The sequence below is a fragment of the Fringilla coelebs genome, assembly GCF_963513975.1.
Source record: "Fringilla coelebs genome assembly, chromosome: 4".
Classification (NCBI taxonomy): Eukaryota; Metazoa; Chordata; class Aves; order Passeriformes; family Fringillidae; genus Fringilla; species Fringilla coelebs.
The window spans coordinates 6,210,972-6,226,591 of NC_140032.1; the positions used below are offsets into that span (position 1 = coordinate 6,210,972).

The 15,620-nt window shown below is 44.1% G+C and overlaps 1 protein-coding gene across 1 annotated transcript in view; it reads left to right on the plus strand.

Moving 5' to 3' along the window:
• The window catches only part of POLR1A (RNA polymerase I subunit A), a 31,661-nt gene extending 24,639 nt beyond the window's left edge, over positions 1–7,022 (plus strand). Inside the window, exons 30-34 of the mRNA XM_084204567.1 lie at positions 310–591; positions 1,186–1,386; positions 2,137–2,254; positions 3,440–3,604; positions 6,103–7,022. Coding sequence (XP_084060693.1) covers positions 310–591; positions 1,186–1,386; positions 2,137–2,254; positions 3,440–3,604; positions 6,103–6,203 — 867 coding nt within the window. The 3' untranslated portion in view covers positions 6,204–7,022. The remainder of the gene's footprint in view (positions 1–309; positions 592–1,185; positions 1,387–2,136; positions 2,255–3,439; positions 3,605–6,102) is intronic.
• The last annotated feature ends 8,598 nt before the right edge of the window (positions 7,023–15,620 follow it).

Sequence of the window (15,620 nt, forward strand, 5' to 3'; positions counted from 1 at the left end):
ATCATCGGAGTTGGATTATGGGAAAAAATTGGACTTTCTCAGGGAGAGCAAACTAAATCTGCTATAGTCTCAACATCCTGTAGCATCCTGGACTGTGCTGAGAAATAATGGTAAGATTATAAAGAAATAAAGACTGAACTGAATCTGTTGTATTATTTTCTTTACAACAAAATTGCATTTTCTTTGTGCCATAGAGGCAAGATCCTTGCAACTCAGCAGTGAAGAACATTCCAGAATTAAACTCTTCATGGTGTGCTGTGTCTCTATACAGGTTCTGGCTCAGATAAACACTGTGTTATTTCTTTGCAGGTTGATTATGAGAGTGAAGAAGAGAATGGGGAAGAAAATGTTAATGAGAATCCAGAAGATGAAGAGGCTGAATCTGAAAAAGAAGAAGGGACTCCTGGTGCTGAAGAGGATCAGGACAGAGCAGAGGGTGAAGATTCTCAGCATCTTTCCTTTGTTTCTCAGACCAAAAAAGGGAAAGATCAATTGCTTAAGTCAGCAGAGGTGCGAGTGAGTGCTGTTGTGGAGAGCCACCCATCCATCCAGGATTACACCTTTGACACTGAAAATGAGCTTTGGTGTGAGGTAAGATGGGACACCTCTGGGTGGTTGGACAGTGGTTGCATGTAGCTGCCATAACTAATGGTTCTTTTCAGTGCAGTGCTGCTGTTCTGTCTCAGCAATCCCATATGAATACAGAAAGTGGCACTACAAATGTATTTTTGGATGGCATTTTTAGTAATTTCTCATTTTCAGAACACCTCATGCAATTTTTTCTAAAAACAATTTTTGACAGGTTTATTGTGTTTTAAACTTTTAGTATGTGATGGTCTGCTGTGGAGCCCTTGCTGAATAAAAGCGATGGCTGAACTGTTGATAAAAATGTAAACATCTTATTTAACAAAACCAAAAACCTCAACAAGCATACACCTGTCCCGCTCCAAAAAATCCACCAAAAGCTGTTTTTGTAAGTTCAGAGACCTCAAAACCAATGTGGAAGAATGATCCTGGGATGGGGAGTTCACATCACCATCATTCACCTCTAATTCCAGCCAGACATTTATGCTCCTTAACACACAGCGAGGGTAATGCCACTTGTCAGCTTTTTGCCTGAAGTGTGCTGGTTGTTGAGCCTGCTGTTCAAGCCTCCTTACACTGTGTTGGTTTTTGTCCCATCAGGTTTCCTTGGCTCTGCCACTGACCAAGGTGTACTTTGACCTCTCCTCCCTGCTGGCATCCCTGGCGCGCAGCACGGTGATCCACGAGGTGAAGGGGATCACACGCTGCCTGCTGAATGAAAGCACCAGCAAGGAGGGACAGAAGGAATCTGTTCTCCAGACAGAAGGGATAAACCTGGCAGAGCTCTTCAAATACTCTGATGTGTGTGATCTATTTCTAATCCCAGACTTCAATGTTCTTTTGTGTCCTGGGGGAGACGGTGGATGATGGATGTCATTTCAATTTCTCAGGGGTGATGTGGAGCCTTTTCAGCTCCTGAACTGTCTTGCTCCTCCTTTTTATCCCCAGATGTATTCAGTAGAGCCTTTTCTCAAGGGCAGCTTGCAAATCAGTGTTTGTGCAGCAGCCAGGGCCTAATGACAGATGATTTCACACCATTCTTCTCTCTCATGTCTCTCTAAATGTTACTTGAGGGAGTTCTTCCATCTCAATGAATTGCAGTGCTTGGAGATGAATAGTTCTGTTATCCCATCTCGGCCATAGCTCTCCAAATACAGGATTGTTTTAATCTGCATCTTCTCTTTTGCTAATAGTTCTGGCTGTCTGAGGCACACTGGGCATTGCATTGTGTTGTTTGGAAGACTTTAACTTTTGTTTTCTGGTGTATTTTCTTAGTTTGCTTTTTGTGATTTCAGTTAATTTTCTCCTGTGGTGAATTTTGACTCCAGTGCTCCTATTCATCTATTTAATGCTGCTTAACACAAATCCTCAGAATAATTTTTCTCTGTGTTTGACAACTAGGCTGCTGCCTAGTTATTCTCTAACTGTTGGTGCTGCTTAAGTTCATGAAAAATGTAGGGAAAAAAAAATCTGTCTTAGCTTAGCTTAAGTTATTTAGAAATACAGAGCAACTGTTGTCCTAACTTGTATCTCTGTTTTTTCTGCTTTCAGATTTTGGATCTGAACAGACTTTATTGCAATGATATCCATTCCATGGCTAAGAATTATGGAATTGAATCAGCCCTGAGGGTGATTATAAAGGAAATTAAAGATGTATTTGCTGTATATGGTAGGATTTCTTTGTATTTTTATAGTCTTTAATAACCTGAAGATAGGAAAACGCAGCCACATGCTTTCAGTTATGGTTTTGCATGATCTTTTCATTTATGTGCTTATTTTTAGGTTGCAGGTTTTCATTGTTTTAATTATTTTTGAGTCTTCTGTGAAGACCTTGCTAGTTAATTATTAGGTTTCTTTTAATCAGTAGAAAATAGGTGAGGTTGAATTTATTCCCCCTTCACAGAGTTCTTCCATTCTGGTACATTTTTTGCAAGCTGTGAGTTTCAGACCAATTAATTATTAATGTCTGAGGAAGCCAACTGTTGGACTTTTGCAGTGGTCCTGAGAAGAGGATCAGCTTTGCCTCACTTTGCCTTTTTAATGATGGGAACCTAGGCTCCTGAGTTTTTATATCTTTCCTAAAACAGCTGCACTGCATTGTCTGAATGTTCTTTTCTCTCAGATGATTCAGAGAGCCCAGCCAGGAGAGGCTGCATGACTTCATAGGCACTCACTGCAGTGGAGTCTTGCTATGAAATAAACTATTGAAAATAGGAAAGATTAATACAGTGGGAATTTTAGCAAGCAGTTATAGCAAACAGATTTGCCAGCTGGCAGCCCAGGATGGTCTGACCTTCAAGTTGTTCAAGAACTGCTCAGTAAATGTTGACAGAGCTGTTAATGACCTCCATTACACTGAGTCCACAAGTATTATTTAGGAATAAGTGAGGTTTTTTTTTAGCCTGAACAGGGTTTTCTGCCTGATGCCATGCACAGAGGACATCAGAGCCTTTCTGACTCTGGGGCCCAGCTAATCCAGGCCACCAGGTGAGAGGCAAGAGCTCTGTCCCTCCCAGAGGGATGGATGTCATCCCCGCCTGTGCAAACAAGCATGGTGCAGATGTTTGCTGATTTTATGTAGAGAAACTCTGCTGTCTTACAGCATTCTTGACATTGCAGTTTCCCATTCCTTTCATTTCAGTTTGGAGAGATACTGGTTTGTATTTGAGGTCTGCCTCTCTAGGATATTTGAGGGGAGCAGTTGGTCCAGAGACACACTGCCAGAAGAATGTTAATAGAGATGTTCTCCAAGCTGGTTGGATTCAAAGGCTTTATTTGAGACCTGATTTGTTTAAAAAGCCTCACAGACTTAGCCCTTGAATGCTCTGATGATTGGTTTTCCTTGTGTTTTAAGGAATTGTGGTAGACCCTCGACACCTTTCACTTGTGGCAGATTACATGTGTTTTGAAGGAATTTACAAACCACTGAATCGCATTGGAATTCAGTCCAGCTCCTCCCCTCTGCAGCAGATGACGTTTGAAACCAGCTACAAATTCTTGAAGGATGCAACAATGATGGGTAAATGGTTTACTTTGAGATCTCTTGTTGCAGCATTTCACATAATCTTGGTTTCTGTCATAACTTTCCAGTATTTTGAGTAATGCATAATTGCATTAGAAAAAATGCCGGAGGCAGAAATTTTAAATAAGCCCTTGCCTAGGAAAAGGTTCCAGATGTTTTTAGTAAAATTCTGTCAGCTTAAATAAAGCCAGCTCCCACATGGAATCTGTGGGGTCTGGGACTCCTTTCTTTAAGAATTAGATGGGCATTTTTACAACAAACCTTAAGGTTGTTAAGATTTCTTATAGCTAAGCTTTATAACAGACTACTAAATCTGCCTTTTTTTGTCTCTACTTTTAAAATGGTCTTCTCTGCTTTGTTTTTGTGCCCATGTTATAACTTCCATGTCTTTTCCAGCCTTGCTATTCAGCATTTCATTTTGAGAACAGACCTGGCTGCTACTCTGATTTAGCACTTTATCTTTGCTTTTTCCCCCTCAAACAAAGAGTCAGACTCATTTTCTAATGGTAGGTTTCTGGTGCCATTTGAGATTCCCAAGAGTATCCTTCTGCCCTCTGGAAGGTGTAGAGATCACAGGGCTGTGTGGATAATTCAGGATGTTTGGAGCAGCACTAGCCATCTACATTTAAGGCATTCTGTCAAAAACTCCTCATGATTTAAGTCTGTCATTTGACAGCTTTTGTGATCTCAGCCTTTGGACACTAATTACATCTCCCTTTTGCAAATAAACTTGGTTGCTGTCACTTGCCAGTCAGATGCTTGCTTTGCAGATGCTGCTGTGCTGTGTCCTTCCAGTTCCAAATGGGGAGAGCTCTCAGCATGATCTCTTCAGCTCCTGCCCTAAACTGACTTGCACTGACATCAGAAATGCTTCTGTCACTGAATTCCTTTTTGCTCATGCTGTTTTATACCTTCTCTGGGAAGAAAGATTGGGTTTTAATTAATAGCATTGGTTATGAGTGACTTAATTAATCTGAAAATTGTGAAGGAAAAGTGTAAATCCAGGGTGAAATTAAAGAGAAGAGGATGTTTCTCACTCAGTTTCACCCTCTGGATTTTTGTTGTATCACACAGTGACTTAGAAATTAAATCAGAGGAGTTTTTTACCAAGTGAAATGTAATGTATGGATAATATTATGAATGAAGACATTCAGTGCAGGCTGATAGAAGAGCAGGGTGGCTTGGCAGGAGCTGCACTGATTACAAGCAGAGGGAGTTAATGATTTCACCACACTGGAAATCAGTCATAATGGGGATTGCAGCAGCCTGCATCTAATTTGCTTTAATGTAACTGATAACTTGATAGTACAGCTCAAGAGACACTGAGAGGGTGCCTGGGGCTGATGTCCTGAGCAGTGGGAAGCAGCAGGAAGGAAAGGAGCCCTGGAGGCCTGAGCAGTAGGAGGGAAAGGAGGAGGTTTGTGAGGACATACAGAGCTGAGGTGAGCAGGGCTGCTGGAGCACTCAGCTGGGCTCCTTGTGCAGGGAGCAAACTGCATCAGCAGAGAGATCCCCTGGGCTGTTTGCTCAGAGAATGACTCTTTGTTCACATCACATGAGCAAACAGGGCAGCACGACTGTCCTCTTTAACCATCTAACAAAGGGGCTTTTTTTTTTCTTCAGCTGACACACATTTAGGAGCAGCTATTTAATTATCCAGCTGTGGCTGAGATCAGAGCACATGCCATACACAGTGCTGTGTATGCTCCTGCCCCCACCCTCTGCATGATGCAAAGTTGAGTACATTTTGCTCAGTGAAAGAAAGATAACCAAACTCAGCAGAAGTTTAACAATTTTATTTCCAATTTCCTACTGTGCTAATGATAAACTCGCAGCTTGCTGTAGTTAGGATGAATGAAAACCAGCCTGAATGCTTACAAAAACAGTGGAAGTAAAACAATCCCAGCCAGACATGTCATCTGGAGTGCTTCCAAATTTCTGTGACACTATTTCGCTACAGTGAGTAACCACAAAATCAGAGGAATTCATGGAATGTCTCTCCAGTGAAAAGTTCTCTTCATATCTAGCCAGAGGGATTTAAAATACACATCAAAGGGATTCATGCTAACAAAGGAAAAAGGCAGCAATGACAAGGGAATCTTTCTGCTTTTGCCTCACATGTATTTTTTAGTGACCTATTAAGTCACCAGGATGTGTTCACTGGAAGGTCAAATCTGTGCTCTCTTAGAATTCAGACTGTTTTGTCTTTCCATGTGGAATCAGGAGGTTTTAGTAATGTGTGGCCTAATTATTGGCTTGGACCAAAGATGGGGATGAGATAATAGTTGTTGTAGGGGGGTTAGAAAGAGTTCTGGCCTCTAAACTCCCAGAAATCCGAATTCAGTGTGAACAGCAGGTGGCAGAACCTTTCTGAACCTGGGGGTGCTGAACCAGAAGGCTTCTTGCACATAAACCAAAATGGTTTCTTTCCAGCACTGACCTTGGAGAAACCTTTGGGAACCTCCTGATGGGATTTTATTTGAATTCTGTTGCAGGTGCCCACGATGAGCTGCGATCCCCTTCGGCCTGCCTGGTGGTTGGGAAGGTTGTCAAAGGAGGGACTGGCTTGTTTGACCTCAAGCAGCCCCTGACATAGAGTTCTGGTGGAAACTCAAGGATCTGGTTGAAATGTTCATCATGAGAGCTGCTTGTGCTCCACAGTGAGGGCACGTGCTGTGTCTCCAGATGCCTTTCCTGTGCCAACAGGTTTCTTTATGTGGATACCAAATGAGCCTTATCTATTTAATGGGTATAGGAGCTATCTTTTGATCCAAATAAACACTTATTTACAGTTCATCAATGTAAAAAATGAGGTTGTTTACATAGAAAAGAATAAAATGCAGGAGTCAATCTGGGTCTCAGGCTGTGCAGCTGTTCTGGCAGGCAGAAGTGAAAGCAGAATCTGTTTATGCTGTCTGACCTCTGTAGAGCAGAAGTCAGACAGCATAAACATCCCATCAGGGTGGGTAGTGCCAGCTGCCACGTGGTCATTAATATGACAGATTTCCAGTGCTGGAAATAACATTCCAGACTGGCAGGTGGAGCTGGGCATTGCTGTGCTGAACCTCAGCACTGCACTGGAGCATTGTGCTCAAGGCATTTCCTCTCCTTTTGCTGCCCTGGGGTGCACTGACATGAACTTGCATAAACCTCAGAGGATGCATTTTCCTCTTCTGCTGCTTCATTTATTCAGAAGAATGTGTCTGTGACACCATTCTTAAATTTCTTTTAGCTGAAGAGTGGGATTCAGAGTTTTCACAGTTTCTATAGGCATTTCCAATGCTCTTTTAACTTCTTTGGGTAGAATAGATCTCACACAGTGAGAGATTTGATTTTTGCTCAAGATTTACTCCTTAAAGGCCAACATGAGCTGCTGTAGGAGTGACTATGTGAGACTCCTGTAAGAATTACCAAAACAGAGATTGTAAACTATTTTTGCTTAAATATTCTGTATCAAAGAGGATATTTAATAAAAGAAATTGCAAAGAAATATTCTGAATGCCATATTATGTGGTTGTGTTACCAAGGGGAATTCACTTTTGACTCTGCTGGGTGTTAAAATCATGTGACCCAGGGCTGTTTGTCACTCCTCAGAAATCAGGCTCATTTCTATATTCTGTTTTAATCAGGATGCACTGCACACAGAGAGCTAAAGCTCTTTGGAGTTTGCTCACTGCCATCTAGCCAGGTTTTCTAACAGATCTCAGTGCCTGATTATTCTCACTGGTACCTCTGCACCAGTGGGACTGCCAGAGCAGGGGAAGGCCACTTCCATGGGGGCTGCACTGAAGGGGATCAGACAGTGGGATATGTTGATTTAGGATTGTGAAACAGCCTCTGTGGGGTCCCTTGCCTGACTCTGTTCTGCCTCAGCCCCTTAGAGCTGTGTCACATGTCCTGCCAATTGCACTGAAGCTTAACAAATGCCTTAACTCAGCAGGTGTCCAGTTTCACTTCACAAATCCCTGTGAAAGATTTCCTTGTGTCTTTATCCAGTCTTAACACCTGCTTTGTAGTTGTCAAAAACATCATTCAGCAAAGAATCATGAGAGAGTCAGTTGGGTACAGTTAACAAACAGGTGGGAAAGAACAAACATTGTACAAAAAGGCTTTTACTTCTAGGTTACATCTGTACTGGTACAGACTGTTTGTTGAGGGATCCACAAAATATGTTCACAGTCCTGCAGTGAAAAGCATCTTTGCCACATTTCCTATCTGGGGATGTGGCATCCCTTGGTGCTCAAAACAGTTTGATCTAAATAACTCATTCATTCAAGTGAAGTGCTTAGTGCTGCTCCCAGTGACACTGCTGATTCTTTAGCTAGAGCCATTTGGAAAATGGGCTCAGGCTGTGGCAGGATGATCCAACTTCCCCTTTCAGTGTTGAGTTGCCTTTAAAATATTGGCATAGACCAGGATCCAAAACCCAGGATCCAAAACTGGAAGAATTGGCACTGTAGGAAAGTCTCAAATACAACATCTTAGATAGAAAAAGGAAGTGGGGTGGCTGTCCCTGTTCATGGACAAAAGTGATAGGGGAGAAACATGACCTCAGATGAGAGGCTACATCTCCAAGGCTGGAGAAAGGTAGATATTTTGGTGTATAAATGGGCTTATTTTATACTGTGAAGGAGAAGCAGCTGAGGTAGCAATTGCTCTTAATCCCTGGTGTGAGCAGATTGGCTTGGGGATCATCTAAACTGCCCTTTCTGAGAAAGGAATTTGGGTTTGTTTAGAATTCATGTATGTGCAGAAAACATAGAAAAAAGTCCTTCTTCACATGGTTAGGAAACTTTACTTTCTTTTCACGTCCCATGAACCTCTGTTGCATCTAGATCTTTTATTTTAAAGTGTCTGTTTTCTTCCTGGCACTCATTGCTCTCACTGTACAGTGCTTTTTGAGGAAGTGTGAACTACCTACCCCAAAACACAGTGTGGAAAAAGGCTGCAGTAATGGCTGGGACTCTTGCTGCTTTGTGATTATTTGCAACAGACAAATGAGAGGCACTTTTAGCATAAAGGGTCCCAAAGATTGAGCAGTAGATGAGATTTTGTAGAGAGGAGGAGATCATGATTGAAAGGCTGGAAGAAGGGAACCATCCCTTCTCTTGGCTGTCTGCTGCACTTCAGGGGGCCAGGATATCCCAATGCTGTGGAAACACAGGAGGAATGAGGGAAGAAAAAGCAACTTCCAAATTGTCTCCCTTTCTTTATGTCCATTAGTAATAGTGATTGATCTGTCTGAAAACTGAAGGGTATAAGCTTGACTGAATGTGCCCTCCAGGGATGTGCTGCTGAGTGTATGAAGATGTGAAAGCTGGGGACGAGGATTTTTGAAAGCTGCAATTAGGAGAACTCAGTTACTCAGCCAGAAAGAGGAAGCAGTGATCCTCATCTGGTCCCATGTGCTTTGGCAAGCAGGGCACAAGCTGTGGGTTCTATCCTGCTTGTACAGATGTGCCTGTGTGTCCTATGATGACGGGCTGAGAGAGCTGGGACTGTTGGTCTGTAGAGGAGGTGGCTTTGGGGAGCTCTTATAGCAGCCTTCCAGTACTTAACAGGGGGTACAAATAAGGGAGAGTGATGTTTTACATGGGCAAAAACTAAAAGAGATTTACATTAAATGTAAGGGAGAAATGTAAGGGAAAATGTAAGAGCCGGAATGAGGGATGCAGGACTCCAGGCAGCTCTCCAAAATGCAGTTTATTGTATCCAAGGTGTTACAGCAGTGCAGGGTTGTGGGTGACAGAGCTGTGCCCACAGCTGTCAGCTCCAGCTGCAGGCAGGCCTGGAGACCCTTAGTTTAGGTTACAATGCATTATAGACTTTTCTTTGCTGAGCATCTCAATACAGCAGAACCAATCTATACCTTAACTTTTACCTATAGCCTGTCATAACTGCTATAATTACCATATTCATGTATCACTAAAAGTCAGCACATTACAGTTTAAGCCAGTAGTTGTTATTCAGTTTTCTTGCAGTGGAAAATTCTGAGACCTTTTTTCTGCTTGCCACATCAGCAGGCTTGTTTGCCTGTGCTCTCTTTCTGCTTGGTAAAAACATCTTGTTTGGGGTGGGTTTATCCTTTGCTCTAAGTCATAAAAACCCCTTCTAACTAACACACCCTTTGCCCCCTTGGTTATCCACTAAGACTGGCTCAGCAATTCTTTTCTTCTCTATCAAAACTTGCTTCCAACTCTATTCCTTCATCAGACTCCACATTTAAAAATCTTTCTGCTGAGCACACATATCTGTGAGACTTTCTTGTCAAACTTTCATCCTTCCCAACACCCTGTGAAGGTGGTGACACACTGGGCCAGGCTGTGCAGAGAAGCTGTGGCTGACCCATCCCTGGAAATGCTCAAGAACAGCTGGATGGGGCTCTGAGCAACCTGGTCTAGTGGAAGGTGTCCCTGCCTGTGGCAAAGGGTTGGAGTGACAAGAGCTTTAAGGTTCCTCCCAACCCAAACGATTCTGTGGCTCACACCCACTTGCTGATGCAGATTTGTTACCTTCAAGACAGAGATAACAAATGTTTTCAGTGTCTTGGTAACAGTGAATCAGCTTCTATTTGCTCAGGAGTTGGAATGCAAGCTATGTTCAAGTCTAATCAATCATAATAGAAGGCTTGTTTTTCTCAGTAAATGATTAAAACCCCCTAAATTGGGCAATAAGAATGGATACAAATAGGAATTAGTTCTTTCATCTCAAAAGCAAAGCTAAATATTAGAAGACAGGGAGCAGGAAAGTTTGTTTTCCCAGGTCACTGGTTCCCATGTTGCTGTGCTTGTGTAGGTCAGTAACCAGGCAGTGGCCACAACACAGCTCCCAGAGATCTTTAATCACTCAGAGCCTTTCTGGACAAACCACTTGATGCTTGCCAGTAAGTGCTGAAATCTGGAAGCAACCTCATCTGCTGAGGAATTTGGCAAGTGGGAGAGCATGTGGCAGCTCAGGGACACTTCCCACAAGGTCAGATTGTGGTGACCAGGCCATGCTCCAGGACGTGGCTGGCAGCAGGCAGATGAAGCCAGAACAAAAACCTTGCTCTGGGATTAGGTCAGATGGGAGAATTTGTGAGGACTGCCTCTAAGGGCTGAGATCCAAAAAGTGTTTTGAAGGTTTTGGAGCTGAAAGTGGCAGTCTTGATCTTTGGGGTGGATGTGAAGGGGTGGGGGAGAATGAGCTCTGCTTCCCACAGCCTCCTGTATGGCAACCAACTCCTCGGGCAGAGGGGAACAGCAGGAATTTTGTGCCTTGTCAGTCCCTGCTTTGCTTTGCTGTTTTTATAGCAGGGATGATACTCCAGCCTAAAGACCCCTGAGTTTTGCTTTGTTTTGTGCATAGTAGAACTAAAAGAGAGCAAAGGTGAATTCATTGACAGGGCACCCAGAGAAGAGACAGTGACCTGGGTCTGGTCATGCCTGTGAGCCCAGGCAGTCACTGAGGGCACAGGACTGCTCTGGGCTCTCTGCAGTGCCCTCAGGGGCTTCAAACCCTCCTCCTGAGTGCACTAACCACCAGTACAGGAAAATTTCCATTTTCTTGCTCCAAAACTCCTTGCTGCTGCTGGAAATAACATGCTGTTCACAGGGACAAGGGCAGATGGAGGTCAGCTCCATTCCCAGAGGAAGAGAGGGGAAGCTAGGGCTTTCTTGGAAGACCAGAGCAACCTTTCTCCTTGTGTTTGTGCAGCCTCATGCAGAAGGGTGGAGAGAAATCCTGCCTCAAAACAGTATTGCAGTTAGGTCTTTCCTGGGATGAGAAAGACAGGGGTGGTAAATCCTCAGGGGTAAGAGGGTAATGAAGCCCTGTGAGCTCTGTAACTCCCCTGTGAGGCAACCCCCAGCTCCCTCAGCATTGCTTTTCTATATTAATTCTGATTTACAGAGCAATACAGGTTTGAGGAGGCCTGAAGATGCTCCCAGTGGGAATTGAACACCAGTACTGTGATATCCAATCCTGGATGCTGAGCTGGAGACCCACAGGAGTGCAATGGAGTGCTCAGAGGGCTGTAGGGTGGGAAATGAAGGTACCTACAGAGCCCTGCTGGCTGCAGGGTCAAAGGGCAGCTGAGCAGCATTTTTCAGAATGCAGAATTGATCAGGGAGGCATCATTAGAGCATCCCCCATGGAGGCCTGCATGGCTGAGCTGAGCTGTCAGCCAGAGCCATCCCCACAGTCTGCTCTTGCTCCTGTTACACAGCCAGGATTAAGCAAGCTGCTCATTAATGATGTTTTACAGTTTCCTGGCTGAGATCCCTCGACAGAGCTGACTGTCCAAACTGCCCTGGAAAAGTTCTAGGTCTGATCACAGAGATGGAGAGGATGTAGAGCTGTTCCTGTTTTCCTAGGTGCAGTGTGCCCTGCCAGCTTTGGGAAGATAAATGATCCCCCTTGATGGAGCTGCTTTGAGTCTGGTGGGGCTCATGGCTTGGTCTGTAGTAACCCTGCTGCTGTTGTTTGGGTTTTGGAGCCCTGCCTGGCTCTACAGACAGAATAACGAGTGATCAAGAAGTAACAGTGGAACAGTAATGCAAACTGCAATAAATACAGAGATGCATTATTAATGGGACATTAAAACCAAAAGGGCAAGTAGAGCAAATTGTATGCTGGCAGCACAACAGCTCTGCAGAAAAATCCCAGGGCTGTCCCTGGAAAAAAAAAAAAAATCAATGCTCTGTGCAACATTTCAATACAGGGTTTTTCTGCTTTCTTTTATACTGTATTTGTTCTGGGGTTACTTCTGGAAGATGCAGAATTTGAGATGAGTTTTAGCCCCAGTAGCCTCCTGAGTGTAAATAAGACTACAAATTAGAGCAGTGCTCTCAGCCTGCCACAAAAATCAACTGTGACTTAATGGATCTTTAATTTTGGGTTAAGCTGCAGAACTGGATTTTACAGGAGTGGAAAGAGAGCAGAATCTGAATTACTGCTGTTGCAAAGCTCAGGCAGGAGTTTGAGGCTGGACCCAGACTGGTACCAAGAGGGGCAGTAGCAGGAAGGGCCCATTTCATCTACTCTTTGCATAAACACCAGCACTGGGGACAAATGTCTGTAATTTTATAGTAACTGAAGTATCAGTTTCTCTGGGTTTGGATTGAAGGCACTTGAGACAGCAGTTCATGTTCAGACTCAGGTATTTTTTATTTCTTATCAGTGAAACAGTCTCACTACTGTGAGTTCAGCAGCCTTTCATTAGAAGGGACAACATGGCCAACAATCTCTTGTTCCAAGGGCTTTTGAGACTAAACTATCCAATTAAGAACTGACACCTGGATTATTTTCCCTTTTAACCCAATAACTGATCCCACAGAGCAATGGGGACTTTTCTGCCCAACTACAAAACATCACCCAAACCCAAGAAGAAGGAAGAAGAAGCATGAAGAAGAAACCCAGGATGACACCCTGTGCCCTCCATCTTGCTGCCATCTGCAACACACTAAAAATCCCAAAACCTAAATTTCTCATCAAGTGATACACCTCCACTACTCTCTAGAATCTATTTCACTCTTTTGTGGATTCCAGTCTATCTTGAAGTCTGGGAAACTTTCTCCATGAATGAGGGTCAGAGTCAGAGCTCCCCTGGGGGTCAGGGCACCCAGAGCAGACAGAGAAATATTCCCTGTGGTGCCCTGGGTTTCCACACTGAAGCTCAGGCAGAAGCTTTTGGCTTTGCCTCATGTTTTGGGGCTGGTCCAGAGCTCTGGGGAGGAAAGAGCTGCTGAAACAGCTCTTTTAAGGTGCTGATGCTTCTACACCTCCACCTACCATGCTGCAGATCTGCTCAGTTATCTCTGGTACAGCCAGATCATGACAAACTCATCTTCCTCCATCAGAGACTGAGATCATGCCCATGGGTGTGTTCCAGCTGAACAGGCCAGCAGCAGCTGAGTGACACAAAGCATGTGGTGGGAGCACAGAGAGGATCTACCCCTTTACCTTCACCACAGGGCTCTCATTGACCCAACTCTTTGCCACCAAGTGGCTTCAGATCCCTCTGTTGGCCCCTGGAAGCCAAGTCCTCCCCAGGCAGTGCTTTTAGAGTCTCTCTCTCAGCATTACCTTCCACTTGCAAAGGTTTCATAGGTGTGGCTTTGGCTTGCACAAACAGATCTTGCAGCTCAATCTCCAGCCAGGTCAAACTTAACCATGTCCAGCTTAACTGCATTTCCCAGCTGTATTCCTGGCACCCCAGCTTCCCAAAAGCCTCGCCCTTGCTTGGTGGTGATAATCCTTTCCAGAAGGCCACAACAGGGTTCCCACTCCTGTGATTCATGCTGGCCTGTCCAGGCTGCTGCTGGGGCTGGTGCTCTGGGCAGGGGGAGCATTGTGCCCTGGGCTGCTGCCAGGGAGGGCACAGGTCACTGCTGCCTTCCCCTTGTGCTGCCCAAAAGCTTCTCCCTCTCTTATCAACACTGAAACCTGTCCCTCCCTTCCTTTGTGTCAAATTCAAGGAACTGAAATTAGTTTGGTTTTTCCTTTTTCTGTTTCCTGCCAACATCTGTCATACCAAACTGCTTTCACACTAAGCTATTTATGAGAATGAGTCTGCTCATTCATTTTGGGATAAAATGGGAGACCTGCATGGAGAGTGAATGACTGATGGCACATTCATCTGGTCAGGCCATGGAGTGTAGAGCCAGGCTGGGATTCATCCACTGCAGCTAATCCCAACATTACAGCCCTGGGGTCTGTATTTCCCAGGGCCCCTCTGACTGTGACTCCAAGTTGGCAGCTGGGTTTAATTCCACAAAGTCCTACAAAGCCATGTGAGGCAAATATTTTTTCCTCCTGGGATTCATGGGTATTCTTTTAAAGGAAATGCACAAAATGAATCATAGAATCATTTAGGTTGGAAAAGACCTCCAAGATCATTGAGTGCAACCCTTGACCTCTTCTGTTTTTTCTCAGTTTAGATGACTCCTGTGGTGGTAACAGTCATGAATTTATGTCACACAGTGTTGGGGGAATTCTCTCCAAGTTTTAATTCCTTGAAAACATTTGGGATTTGTTTTTTGAAAGAAGTTTTGTACTGTGATGGTTACCATTAAGGATTTCACCATAAGAACCCAGATCATTAAAGGCAGAAAACAAAGTAAACTCAAATATGTTACCTTTAAGAAATATTATGGTATCAGGTAGGCTCAGAATATGAATATCTGGCATCATTAATAATAAAAAGAAGCAAATACCTCATTTAATTAGTAGTAAAGACCTTGGAAGATTGAAAAGGACACAGGTGAATGAACAGAAGAACTAATGATCTGAGTATCTGATAGACAAATCAGAAAACCACTTTTCAATGGAAAGATGGAAATCCAGATACCATAGGCTTTCAAAACACAAAAGATCAAACCATCAAGTGGGTTTGTAGCCGTGGGTATATGAGGTAGACTGTGTCCTGAGCACTTTTGTGGCCAACAACCTCCTGCTGACAGTTTTGACAAAGAGGTTTTGCCACTCACTGCCTTCCTAAGCCACCCCACGCTGCCACCAGTCTTCTGGCTTGGTGGGAGCTGCCAGGAAGTGCCTTCCCCAGGTAAGGATCACTTTTTTCCCTGCTTGGAAAACCTGCTGCTAAAGATGTGAATGGCAAATGCTGGCTTATCGTGGTAAAGAAGGTTGATGTCCATCCTCTTCACACTCCCCTGCACTGCTGGGTGAGCCTGGCTCCCTAGCCCTCAAAAAGTGGCCAGGCGTTTGTACTCAGTTGAGAAGAGAGAGTTAATTATTACTTTCTAGAACAAAAGATGAGACCCAGAGGTGAGGTTTACTGTCTGGGATAAATCAATACATGGAATTTACCTTGGTAGTCAACACAGCTCTCCACAGCCCCAGCCAGAGAGGGGTCAGTAAAGGCTGAGACATCCTGAATTCCCAGGGACCCTCAGTCCTGCTGCCTCTGCACCTTCTCTATTGTGCCCCTTGAAACATTTCTGGCTGCATCCCCATCCTTCCACCACCTCTCAGCACGTTACCCATGACTCAGGCATCACCTCCAATGGTGCCT